At 39.9% G+C, this 14,367-nt stretch overlaps 1 protein-coding gene across 2 annotated transcripts in view; it reads left to right on the top strand.

The window, feature by feature from the left end:
- GLI3 (GLI family zinc finger 3) overlaps positions 1 to 14,367 on the top strand; it is a 287,197-nt gene that overhangs the window by 70,158 nt on the left and 202,672 nt on the right. For both annotated transcript variants that reach the window (XM_015427324.1, XM_015427325.1), the window contains exon 2: positions 9,304 to 9,546. In XM_015427324.1, the coding sequence (XP_015282810.1) occupies positions 9,304 to 9,546 (243 nt within the window). The remainder of the gene's footprint in view (positions 1 to 9,303; positions 9,547 to 14,367) is intronic.

The following is a 14,367-nucleotide window of genomic DNA, read 5'->3' on the forward strand; positions in this document are numbered from 1 at the left end:
CAAACTGTGTTAAGTGTCATATTTTAATACTGTATGAATGTATTGTAATGGATTCTGTTTTGCAGTTAAGTTGCTTCTGAGGAAGTTAAGAGACGAAACCAAGCATAAGCCGGCTGCTTTGTCAAGCTCTACATTCTTTTGACTGCTAACAGCACATATTTTGGAATTCCACTAGTATCTTCTGGCTGTTGGCAGCAATTGATATTTTGTTGTACTACCGTGTTATTGTATAACATTAAGATATTGTATGATTAGGTTGTATATCTTGTGAATATTTTGTATACTTAGATACTATAATCAAGTATAAAAGTAATTGTATTAGCACACATAACTAATGTTTAAGAGTGTATTATTGGACTGATATTGGCCCCAGTTTTGTTGTCTTTGGAGTTTGGATACTGGGAGGTCTGTCTTTTGGGTTTGGCTACTTCTGTAGCTCTGCACAGAGCTGTGGTCTCTGGTCTTGTGTCTGGACATATGCAATGAAATTTGAAAGCAGTTTGAGCTGGGAGGTATGTTATATTTGACCTGGAAAACAACTTGCTAGTGTCCTCCATGTGGTAGCAAGGTGAGACAATCGTGAAATATGAGAAAGTAGAACTTGGTAAAGTCAAGGAGGTAGGTAATTAAAGGCCTATTCACATACAAGGTCAGCTGTGTAGACCAAACGTAGGCGGGGCAGTGGGATTAGACCTGCTCTTCTCTGTGATCTTGTCATAATGTCTCTGTGATATGCAGACTGGAACATAGGCAACATATACACTATTTGAACTAACAGAGGCAGGTTTGACCAGGAGTGAGTGTTATCGGTTCTGATGCACATGCATAAGTCTTTAGTGGAATGAGGTATGTTCCTCATTACAAAGCACGCTTGAGAAATATGCATATGCACCTGTCTAACTTCCCCATGAAAATCGTAAGTAGTATGATTTATTTATTTCTAATGACCCAGCAATGCGCCTGGTGTTATACAAACATTACATCTGAAATAGGTCTTACCTGGAAGAAGCTGGACAAATCTAGCTTTCACCAGGGGAAGGTGAATACAGAAGGAAAGAGAGAAGTTAAAAACACATTAATAATTGCAGTAAAAACTTATAAAGGGCTGGGTAAACTTGGAAGGAAAGGAGCTTATGTGTAAAGCCAAATGGGAAAAGATAGGCTTTAAAAAGAGAGATGTGAAGATAGAAATTGAGGAGGCATTGTGAATATGATCCGGAAGGAAGTTCTGAATGTACGGAAGTCTTTCTGCCCCTTTGTAAGTTTGTGAAATAAAAGAGTAAACACAAACTAGAACTGTAATATGTTCAGCACTGAGGCCACTATAAAATGTTGAAGAACATATTGCCCAGTAAAACATTTGTGTTTCAAAATGGGGAGCTTTCTTTGACGTGCTGTTAACATCCGTTCTGAAGCTACTACAATGAATGGCTACATCCTCATATACTTCTATGGGTTTCTGATTGTGAACTCCTGTACTCACAGCCAGTGTTCCCTCTAAGCTGAGTTACTGTGAGCTAGCTCACCGTTTTTTAGCCTCCGGCTCACACATTTTTGTCTTAGCTCAAGAAGGATGGCTCCAGAGCAAACTAATTCATGCAGTAGCCAAATTGCTTGATCGCGACTTTAATGCCAGTACTGCACAAAGTAGAATTTTTGCTCAAAAGACTCCACAACATAGAGGGAGCATTGCTCACAGCTTACTCCTAGAAGTGCAGGGGTCTATCCAACACTCCTAATTCTCTGTGTGGCAGTGAGTATAAGGATAGGGTCCATGGCTTGAATGTCTCCCAGTCTTTCCTTAGTATATATTTCCTCCCCTTTTCTTCTTCATTTGTAGCCTCAATCATTTAAAAAAGGGCCTGGGAAAGAAAAGCAAACTAAGTTTTCCCCACCCCCACATTATCTAGGTGGAAAAATAAAAGATAGGGAATGCATTGTGTCTGGGCAATCCAAAGAGTGCGCGTGCACGCACACACACACACACACACACACACATATGAGAAATCACTGATAAGTTGAAAATCCATTACAAAGACAAATATATGTCTATACATTTTTAATATTGCTAGGTCTGATAGTATAGACTTGCAGTGGAGCGCAAAATGCTTGTGATACTCGAGCATCACATATAAAGAAAGTTCAGTGTTAGCTATCCACTGTGATAATTTTGATTCATATGCTCATGATGGGCTGGGGATCTGTGTTGTGCGAGGGCTTACATCAAGAATAACTTCTTCCTATGGCTAGAACAAAGACACTGGTTAGAAACTTTCTTTTTCCGCAACCCTAGAGTTGGACTCGACTGGCTTTCGAGCAAGGGAACCTTTACCTTTTTATACTAAACTTTATGGCCAGATCCTCTGTGTGTTTACTTGGAAAGTAAGCCACACCGCTTTCAACAGAATTTACTTCCAAGTCAGTGTGTAGAAGACTGGGGGCGCTAATCACTGCAGAGTTCAGCTGAAGAGTGGAGGGGGATGTTTTGTTTCCAAGAGGAGAGAGATTGTGTGTGTGTGTGTGTGGGAGTTTAAGTGAATCCTCAGTATGGCCAAAAATGAGTGACTGAAGTAAATGAGAAACCAGAGATACCAGTGCCCTGTGGCCATGCCTCTCTTGCATCATTCAGATAGTGATGCCCTTGGTCTCCAACCTTTTCTTGCATGTAGTACATTTCTTCTTTATTAGTTATTAGTTATCTATTCTATTAAGCATCTTAGCATTAAATTCCTTTGGGGTGGGTGCCCATCAGCCATTAAGTACTGGGAGAGGCTGCCTTCAGTTTGGTAATTTAATGATGGCGAGTTTCCTTAGTAAACCAAATTTAGAGTACTAGAATGCTTATCTTATATCCAGACCTTGAACATAAAAGGCATTTTATACCAGCAATTGTTCATTTAATGAGCAATTGCCGAGTGCAGGCCGGTTAAGGGATTGAGCTATATGCACCATTATTGCGAGAAGTATTCCGAAATACCAGAAATAGGACGTAAGCTCTGATCAGGGAGACTGTGAGCACAATTACCTTCTTTTCAAATCCTTCTGTGACACTGCGGGAGGAAAAAGGACTTTGAAACTTGAAAGGATAGAGCTTGCTTTCAACCTCAAAAGCTAGGAGGAAAGGGCTCTGAAATTTGCTCAGTATTCCCAATTCACCATTAGCCTGTTTCTTCCTTTAGCCTCAAGGCATTCTACGCTTTTTGAAAAGATGTTAAGAAATTCAGTCACAATAGAGAGCCTAGTTTTGAACATGTTTCACTCGGTCCATTGAGGTCTGGTCTTCAGCCTTTGTGTGGGGTGAATTGAGCTGAGCAGCTAGCTGGATGGGGAGAGGTGAATGAGCAGTCTCTACGCAAGTCACCAATTCTGGCAAAAGAAAAGATTACCCTTTCGTTTAAAAAAAAAAAGGGAGAAGAAATTTACAATATGCATTCCTGTACAAGCCTGCCGGTGGCAATCTGTGGAGCAGAGCTTGTGCTCAAGTCAATATGGAGCACTTTGGTTTATAGCAACTCTTGTTAAGTTTGCCTTGTAATTGAAGATGCTGTTGACCTTGCTCGAAGACCGTTTGTAAAACCGTTTATTTAGCATAAACTGAAATAATAAACCCTCCTTCTCTTAAGGCCGATTGTGATAGGGTGACATTAGTTTGATTTAATGATTAGCCGGCCTGACCCCTCAGCTTGAGAGAGCGGCTTGAATAGGGAGAGTTCACTACCAAGCGCACAGGAAGAATACTAATGAGCTTGTTAAATTTAGCATGGCACCAACCAATTTTAATTCCTCTAATGGGAGAAGCGCTGCCTCTGAGAGAGAGGGAGGGAGGCAGAATAAGAGAGAGAGAAAAAGAGAGAGAGAGAGAGAGAGAGGAAAGGGGAGGGATGAGACAGAGAGAGGGAAATAGGGGAGGAATGTCCACATAAGCAGTAGCTAGTGAATTTCAGTCAAGGCAAGAGGTTCCAGAGAGCAAGCCAAGGTCTTTTGGATTGAGTTGTAAGTACCTTGTATGTATGGCTTTAAAAAACAAACAAACAAACTCAGATAAGATACCCTCATTAATTGCCTGCAAGACAGTAATATTAATGGAGATATAATTATGTATTCTAATTTCCAGAGCATGTTTTTCATGGAACTTGAACTTGCTAGTGGTATTTGGGGCATCCCCTATCCCCCTAACCAAAATATCCCGTTTTGAACTTTTTAAAATCAGCGATATGTGTCAGTGGGAAAGTTTTCCCCACTTTGAAATGAGTGCTACAGTGCTTTGGGGGGGGGGAATGCTTAAAGGCACTGTTTAGCAGATTAGCTTGGTGATTGTATGCATGTGTCTCCCTTCCCTGTTCTGAGTTCAATGAAATGATGAGTTCTAAATTGGTCTTTGGATAGGCAAAGAGTTCTGCAGATGAGCATCTCTGCTTAGTAAAATGTTGTGACAACTGTGGCCTTTAAGTATGGTTCTGTATAATTTCCATGTATAATTCATTTCATATGTTCCTTGAGAGAACACAGAATTGGTTTGGTATCTTCAGGCTGTGTGCTTGCCTCTGTGTTTTTCTTTTTCTTTTTGACAAAATAGCCTGCAGACAATGGCTAAGTTCTGTGAAACTCAGAGATGCCTAGAAGCTACACTGTCTGATGTCTTTCTCGATGTTCTTGGGCTGACGTGGGGGAAAACACTCTGCACATACTCAAAGACACTCTGTTCTCTACCCAGGCTGCCAGTCTAGGGAACAGCCTGACCCTCAAATGGCCATATGGGAGAGATGGTCCTGGTTTATCTTAAGTCCTTCAAATAGGAAAAGAAAAGAGGAGAGAGCGTATGTCTGGAATGACAGAAGGTATAAGTGTGGTGTTCTGTCTGTGCCCATACTCTTAGTCTGCAGTAAAGCTGAAGAAGTGTGTGAAATAATGGAATCTTATGTGATTAGCTAAAAACAAGCATAGTCGAAACATTGATTTTTCAGGTGGAATTTGACCTGTTGCAAGCTTTTTTATATAGCAAAATAGACATCTCTCTCCATTAGCAGTAGAGAAGGCGACATCTTAAAACGCAAACAAGCAGTAACAGTTTGTTTTGTGTTTTTGGCTACGAGACTCGATTGGCAGATGCTGCCAGAGAAGTGGCTTGTTTGCTTACATTTTTGCTCTGGACCCCCACTTGTTGCCATGGCGGACTGTCTGTTTCTGTCAATAATTTGGCCTGGCACAGCTTGTCTGCACTGACTCTTAAATTTTATTGAACAATTCAGCTGAAACAGAACAAGATTAGACAGCTTTCACCTTTTGGCTTGCTGAAGTGGCTTTACTGCAGTCATAAGAGATGGTGGAATTATTGCAAGGAAAGTTTTTTCCTCCACCCCCTTTCAGTGTGTAAAGAGCGATTTCAAACCACTTGGCTATTTGTATTCTGGAGTGCCTGTTCTGTCAAGTTTTTCATCCGTCCCCTTTGAAAAGCAACTCTTGTAGTCCTGGGCATACAGCAAACTCTTAACCAACGGTTTGTCCGTTGGAATTTCTCATTATTACAGAAATGCCCCTGCACATGAAAGGGGAGGGGGAGCTGGTAGTCTTAGCTGGCAGCTGTTTGTGTTTCACCAATAAGTGGCATTGTTTTCATGCTGGAAAAATATATACATATCCTTGCTAGAGTTTTCTCATCCTTACCTTGTGTACATACCTTTGTTAAAACCTAGTACAGTTTTACTCTCAACATTATGGACCCTCGCTAATTTTTCAAACAAAACACATCTCTAAAAACCTTCTTTCACTTAAGTCATATTGTAATTTTGAGGAACAGGAAAAAAAATATGATGAACCCTGTGATTAATGTGTTGCTTTGGCACTTTGGAGCGGCGAATTTATTTTATAACAAACTTTGATATTAAATTAATTTGTAAGCAAGTCCCATTGTTGGACTTGACTTAAGTAACTGTTACAGGTATGGCATAATCAGTACAAAGTAAATTATATTTCTAAAGTGATATCTAAAAATACACATTTTTAACACTTGCAAATTAAACACTCTGCTCCTTTATCTTAATATAGCATTCCAGTCTAAACTTGTCTCATTAAAGTGTCTTGAAGCATTCTGAACACAATATATAGCTCTCTTTAAAAAACTGCATCTTCCTTTCCAAAGTTTGCAGTAGGCTTCAGCAGAACATTATTACAGTGCTCTAGCTTGAAAGTACTAACTGCTTAGTTTGTAAGAAGTTTTAGATACTCATTCATAACTAATGTAATTATGAAATAGGTGAAACCGTTTCATAGAACAGTGCCTGAGCATATGAAGGGGAAAAACCTGTGGCTGCTTTTCTGTAAAGAATGTCTTCTCAAAATATAAAATATCTCTGGTTCTGAGAGGTATGTGGAAGGAGAAATGGGGCCTGTGGTCTTTCAGCATTCTTAAAAACTGATGGAATGTAATTTACAATTATATTTTCTTAAAAGCTTTCAGGCATTTCCGGTAACACTGAACTGTTCCAAGGGAATATCCTAAATCTTTTTCATCGTCTTCCATTTCTCCATTATTGTAAGAACCTAAAGTGTATCTGATGGGTTTTTAAAAATAATATTGCAAGGAAGGCTGAATTAGATCACAAAAATCATTCTCTGAGCTACATAGAAGAACAAGTTAAAATTGAAGCTTTGACATTATTGCAATTATGGGATAGTTCAAAAAGTAAAAAAAAAGTTACCCCATAGTTCTCCGCAACTCTAAAAAAAGTTTTTAGATATCACCTTATTTTCTGTCCTGAACATTTGATCTTAAAATATTCTCAGGCTTTCGTTTTTTGTTTTCTTTTTGTGCTTTTAAACTTTATAAAAATACAAATTTACAGTGCTTGGTGCTGCATTATTTCATATCCAGTCAGATGAATTGTTTCCCATTCAAATAAAATAAATAGGAGATTAGAACTATTTTTACGTTACGTAGGGGAAACCTTGGGCGTGTCACAAGAGTATTCACATGCACTGGAGCTGTAGCCAATCATAGCTTGTGACTGAGTATACTTATATGATAAGTATATTTACAAATGCATGTTCATTATTATTCATGCTTTACATTTCCAATGTACTCTTGAAGCAAGTTAAGTGTACATGGAACAATAAAATATGTGACCTGGCACTTAGTGAAGAATCAGAACTGGAGGGTGCAGTACAAAGATATTAACAGACATTTAATAAAAGCAGCTGTATAACTTTCAACACATCTTTGCAGTGGTTGCTTGACCAGGTGAGGGCAAAGCCATACTGAAGTGCAGGGCTGATCACTGGCCACTGGTATTAACCATGTTTCCTTAAAGAGCTTCTTTGAGATTCAGAGGGGAAGGGTGAGGAATTAAATTGTACCTGAGAAGCAGGTTGCTTGTAATGAGTGGGAAAATGTTGCTTATTTACACACACTATATGCAGAACTCCATTCCCATATATTAATTCCTTACTGGGGCTGTGCTGAGGAGCTGTTCTCCCCCTGCAGTTGAAAACCATTATACTGATGCTGGGAATACAGAAGTTGAATTGCCATAGTGGGGAACATTCTGTTTATGTTAACATAACGTTTTGTTATGTTTAGAGCCAGTTTGGTGTAGCAGTTAAGTGCGCGGACTCTAATCTGGGAGAACCGGGTTTGATTCCCCACTCCTCCACTTGCACCTGGCTGGATGACCTTGGGCAAGCCGTAGTTCTGGCGCAGCTGTTTTAGAAAAAGAGCAGTTTCTGTCAGAGCTCTCTCAGCCTCACCTACCTCACAGGGTGTCTGTTGTGGGGAGGGGAAGGGAAAGGAGTTTGTAAGCCGCTCTGAGACACCTTTGGGTAGGGAAGGGCGGGGTATAAATCTAATCTCTTTTTCTTCTTCTATGTGGGAGGGAGAGGTCCCTAGATGCTCAAGCAAGGCAGTTGGGAGAATTGCTAGCTGAGAGATCCCAAAGTTCAGGGGACATATTCAGCTTATTCATAAATATGTAAAAAGAACCGATTCTTTGGAGTTGTTGACGTGGGGTTGGTGATAAAACCTCGTGTGTTGCCCCCAGAAAGCAAGTGATTTTTTTTAAAAAAACTTTTATTTACTTGTACAAGTTAGCACAGCAGTTTTTCTTCTGTTTCTGTATTTTTTTAAAATTTCGTCATGTGACTTCTCTCAAGTGAGTAAAAAAGAAGTTAAGATGCTCTGATCCTTATATTTTTCTGAATGTTTAACTTCATATGTTGATGAATCATACACATGGATCTTTAAGAAAGACACACTTAACAAAACAAAGCTTGCTAGAAACAGCAGGCTGGATCTTGCAGAGCGGTTCTGCTAGCAGAGGGGCTTTCCTCTAATGGAAAGCCTTACAGGATCTGCAGGCTCACATCCGACATTTTAAACTCCGAAATGTTTTAAATATTGTACAGATATTTTTTGTCCTTTCATGAAATAAACCAACTACACTAATGCTTAAATTTGTGTTTTCCTGGTAAAGTAGAAGAACTTTGAAAGCTTGGTCCACTGTTCTTTCTTTTCCCAGTAACAGAGATTGGGGTGAGGAGAGATAACACTGGTTAGACCTAACAGTCCAAAATGTAATATAGGCCTCTGAATTTCTTAATTTGGATAGATCATTTTTTTACACTGTGTGTAAAAAAGGTAGACCTGTGTAGCATTTTAAACTGTTAGTTCTAACTGTTGTACTTCTCAGCACCCAGGGCATAGCAGATGGCCCTGTATATATGCTGAGTGTTAACTTTAGCAGGCTTCACGTGTCCTAGGAGCCCTTCCTTAATTGTAATAGCTGCAATCTCCCTTTAGTGGCAGGGAGTTGTTCTCTTTCTAGCAGTGCATCTTTGTGGGTGTAATGGAACATGTGCCTGCCAAAACAAAGCATCAGTGGGTGGCTAGGCTTGATTTAGTTTCTGCTAGCAAAGTTCACCTTCTGTGATTTGTGACAAATTGTTTTCTCCCTCCAGGTCAACCAGCCCAAACTTCCAAGCCTTCTTGTCCCAGAAGGTAGAAAACAGCAAGCCTGTATCCATTCCTTATACGATTAATGGCCCCACTGGTAAATGCATCAGTGAATGGGGAGATGATGATCTACTGCACAACAGCCACTCCTACTGAACTGTTAGCTCCCCCTCCTTCCCTTTAGATTCAGAGACATTTTTCAGAAGCACACATGTGCCTGTTGTTCCAAACTTGCATTTCAGTGTTGAGCATGCTAAAGAGCAAAGAAAGCACAAACTTTATTTGCTACAGCCGAGCTAAAAGTTTCTCTTCCTCACTCTTCTCCCCCTCCCCAACCTTTCCTTTTCCCCTCTCCCTAGAGGATGAAAGTCCTGGACAGACCTATCACAGAGAGAGAAGAAACGCAATCACAATGCAGCCACAGGGCGGGCAAGGCCTCAGTAAAATCAGTGAAGAGCCTTCGACATCTAGTGAAGAAAGGGCCTCATTAATCAAGAAGGAGATCCATGGATCTATATCGCACCTTCCTGAACCTTCTGTACCTTACCGCGGAACAGTCTTTGCCATGGACCCCAGGAACGGTTACATGGACCCTCATTACCGTGAGTATTTAACACATGTTTATTATAGAAGGCAAAGTTAGGATTATCTGGAAGCCACCACCTTCAGTTGTATTTTTAATTGTCATTGCTTCAAGAAGGACTGTGTTTATAATATGGTTTTAAAGTATGCTTCTGTTAAAATACTTTTCTGTTTAAAAACTGGAGATGGGAAGAGTGGGGAAGAAAGGGGAGGGACTTGTTACATTATGCTGTTATATTTTACAAAGGACACTGTCCTCAGGAACTTCTTCTAAACAAGACAAATTAGAATAAATGGGAGCTTTGTCACATTGTCCTAATGTGTAACTCCCACCTGTTTTCTTGGAGCTCACATAAAAGTTCCCAGCATTTTTGCAAAAGGGAATGCTAACTCTCGCTGGTTTGATTTGCTAGAGATTAAGCATCATATTGTGGAGTGGTGTGGCAGAGACAGAGAAATGATATGGTGTGTGAACTAGTAAAAGTATTCAAAACTAGAAAAAGTTAACAAACTAGAAAAAAGTATTTTTTACAGTACTACTTTTAATAATAGTACCACAAGATGGTGAAGTACATGCATCTATTTGTTTTGTCCACAGGCCAGATATATACCTAGAAAGGGAGAACATAAATGGGTTTAAACTTTGGGAACTCCTGATCAGATATTAATAAAGGGTAAGAAATTAAATGACACTTGGAAGCAGATGTGCAGACAGACTTCTTCATTGACAAAAGAGGGAGTTTAAAAGCTATTTTTTCATCTGTTTTTAGTTTCGGGGGGATAGAAATCATTTAGTTGGGTAGTAATGAGGCACATCTTGAGGTAATGAAGCACATCTTGAGGTATCAAAGTCTGAGCCTTTTGATTATAGATTTATCAGCTAGTCAGGGTATGCGCCTGCCATTTAACCTTTCAGTCTCTCATAGCAGATGATAGACTACAACCCATGAGGAGGGGCCAGTCTGAGTCTTGTGCCTCAGACTTGCCCCCCCCCCACAGCATTCAGAAATGTTAGTGTTTTGAGGCAAAAAGTCGTTAGCCCAGATGACTGATTAGTGAGGACAGCTGATTAGTGCATTTTTTTCCCGGTAAAGAGTGCCAGGGATAAAAGCTAATTTTATCCCTTCATTAGTTGGGTTAGCAGCAAAGGAAAATGTTCACTCATCAGGGTGCAGATCAAAGTGTGTCTTACACACAAATGTTAAGTCTCACCCGAACTGCCTTTATTTAAAACAGAGTCTGATTCTGATTGATAATAAAGATGGCGTCTGGTAAGGAAAAGGAACATTAGTTTATATGGGCTTCAAAAGGAAAGTTTATGTGCCACAGAAATTTTCACATTACATACTCCAGTGCCAATAGGACCTGTGAACTCACTAGAAGCATTCTGTTTGTTTCTTTGGAGCTCTTCTGCACTGAATCCCCTCACCTCTTGAATGTTTTTGAAATGTTTTTTAAAAGCATTTTGCGTGTAGGGCCATGAAAAACTGACAGGAAGCATGTATGTGCTATTACTTATATAGGGATCATAAACATAAGCTATAACCCTGTACCTGGTTACAGACATGTAAGTCCCATTTACTTTACTGAGATATTTATATATATATATATATATATATATATAGAGAGAGAGAGAGAGAGAGAGAGAGAGAGAGCGCTAAACATGTTTATAGTCAGAGAACTCAACACAGGTTACATCTAATCCTCCAACATGACTAGGAGTACTTCTGCTAACTGAGAACTAAGTGCCGCTGAGTGAAAAGGAACTTAATTCTAAGGACCTCTGCTTAGAGATGGCAAAGTTAACCAACAGCAAGCTGCAGCTCTGAAGGAGAAGTCTGTTAAACAATTCTGTCCAGTCTTGTAGATCCTGCACCATTTGCACCAATTTATATGCTTTGGAGTAGTTTTCAGGGAGACTGTCACAGAGTGTTAGGCTCAAGGATTGTATCCAGCATGTTGAAATGTCAACATGCAATCTGACAGTGATTCTTTCAAAACTCTGTTCATAGCAGTGAAACGGAAATGTGTTTTAAGTTTATTGTAGACAGCACAAATGCTACTTGGACCCCTTGACTCGTTGCTGTGCCTGCTCCCAAACAAGCCATGAGGATCACAGGTGACAGTTCATAATGTGGCAGGTTCACAGCCTGAGGCTTAAGGTGATTTTATATAATGTGCAAAGAGCATTTGTTGGAGCACAGTTCCCCAAGGCCCAGTATTTCATTTAATGGGCTATAAAATTATGTATTGGCTTGTTGTGTTACCCAGCTTCCTTCTAGGCCATATACCACAGCTACACGTACAATGCACATGAAGGGGCGATCATATGAGTTAAGAACCTTTAAACAGTACCCTGAGTGACATGTAACTTTTCACAAGAACTGGTTTTTTTGCAGGTTCTGTGACCTGTATAAACTGGGAATGCTACAATTTCACCACAAATGCATTTGATTGTCAAATTTGCTGTGTTTGAAGGTGTTGATCACATGCAAGTTGATGCTCTGATCTGTTCAGTTCATTCCAAGCACCTGCAAATGCATGCCAAACTGGTTTGCATTGGGTTTTCGCAAAACTGTGCCTTTGCAACAATGCTACCAATTCAAACTGATTGGCAGCCATTAGTGCCGCTAAGGGTTACTTAGACAAACACCAAAGGGTAGGATTTTATTGAAACACAGCATTTATTTATGACTGAGCTGTATGATTTGTGAGTGGCCTAATTGTCTATTTAAACAATTGCCAGCTGTGTGGAGCAGTTACACAGCAAGGATGGGGGTAGTAGAATTCAAATCAAACTGTGTGAAAATAAGCATGTGCAAAAAGCCAGTTGTACTGTACAACATGGTTAGGAAGGAATACAGCAAAGCAGCCTGTCAACAACTGACAAACAGATTGATGAACTGTTGAACTGATTGACTGATGAAAAATCAGATCCTGTTCGTGATTGGCGAACCAGATGCGAGCCAAACCAGTGTGTATTCGAGCATCCCTAGTATAAACCAGCACTCATTAGGTAGCTTTCTCTCCCCCCCCCCCCGCTTAAATAAATTTGTGAGGACATTTCATAATTGTTTCTTGTGGCTAATATTGTCATACCTAGATGATTAGCACCTTTTCCCTTGCTGTTGCAAATTCAGTGGATTAAAGATATTTCAGAGAAAGTGTCCAAAGTTGAACCACAGACGCTTCTTATGAGCTAGATAAAAAAGAATGCTAGAGCTTTCTTCCTTACATTTTATTAAATCCTTCAATCATTATGTACCAATTAATTAGCAATTATTAATATATAAGACTTTATTTTTCCATGTACATGTATCAGGTTTCTAGATGAAAGGAAGGGGTATCTAACTAACTAAATGGCAGGGGGGGGGGAGGAGAGATGCATTTTAATTTTAATTGGCTAATATACTGTTGCTAAGTTCACTGTATGCATCTGAGATCTCCTTTATATATACCTTTGTTGGAATGGCTGCCTCAGTTTCCACTATTACTCATAAGAACTTTGCCCATGTGGTTGACTTCCTAATGTGTTTATAAATCAGGCACGTAATGCTCAGCCCCTTGGGAGGCTTGTTGCTTATGTTGTTTTTAAACATGCCGGAAAACTAACCCAGTGGGCAGATGTCTTTACATGTACTATCCACGGCAGTAACTTCAGAAGGAGCAGACTTTAGCTACACTTTTATCAAGTGAGTGAACAATCTTTCAAGTTGGTCTATGTGAAGAATACCAAATTATGTAGTTTCATCGTGGCACAGGAAGACTGAGCTGCATAGGTTGCCCCTTCTCCTGGTTAGTGTCTTGCCACTTTTGGTAGACAGCTGGTAAGAAAAGGCTGCATTTCTCCACTATAGCTGGGCATGTGGAGAGTCTTAGTAATTCCGTCATTCTCTGTGGTTGGAAAATGTGGCCTTTTCAGGATGTCTTATTTGTGCTTCTAAATATATGTGCACATTGTACTTAAAAGTGCGGGCAGTCTTCCCGTAATAATAAAAAAGAAAGAACACAATTTCTGTCTTTTTTTTTTTTGAAGGTGGACATCTGTATATTTTAATTCTCTCTCCCCTCCCCAGCTTTTTAGTCAGTTGTGTTTGGAATGCATGTCCGCTTGGGAGTTGCAATTGTTACAAAAGGCTTGAATGCTTTTCATTTATAAATGCAGGCATGTGAGTCTTTGCCTACTATGGCTTCTTTTATGTGGGTGGGTGCTTTTTAACAAAAAAAGACTGATACATGTTATCCTAAGACCCTCTGGGTCCAATAAAGTTCATCAGTGGGTAGGAGGACGACATCCTGTCTCAAAGCACATAGCTGAGATTGTGTTTGGAGCAGATGTGATATTCCTTTCAGCAGTTGCTTAGTATGAAGCCAAAGTTCTGCAGAGAACTCTCTTGGACTTACCCAGATATTAAGGGCCTATTTTTCACAAAGTGGCAAACTTATACCTGGGCTGTACCGCTTGAGACTCAAGGTGGGAGGATCTCATAACATAATCCCATTGACTTAGGTTTCCACTGTTAGCCTGTCAGGGGACTGTCTAGCTAAGAACCCTTTCTTTTTGTTTTCTGTGCGAAGATAACGTTTTCATAGGAAGGAACAGTCAGTCACATGAACCCCCACTTGGAAACTGGTGTGGTACAGCCCATGTATCAATGAAAACTAGGCATGAGGTAGGGCAAACTGTGAGGGAATGGGCAGTTGCTCTTAATTTTAACCTTAGGCAGGGCAAACTGTGAGGGAGATTTCCAAGAAAAGGAATGGGCAGTTGCTCTTAATTTTAACCTGGAACCAACGAAAAATCTGAAACAGAACGGAAGCAAAGCATAAATATTAACCTG

Source organism: Gekko japonicus, unplaced genomic scaffold (genome assembly GCF_001447785.1).
Source record: "Gekko japonicus isolate JY-2015 unplaced genomic scaffold, Gekko_japonicus_V1.1 scaffold1708, whole genome shotgun sequence".
Lineage (NCBI taxonomy): Eukaryota > Metazoa > Chordata > Lepidosauria > Squamata > Gekkonidae > Gekko > Gekko japonicus.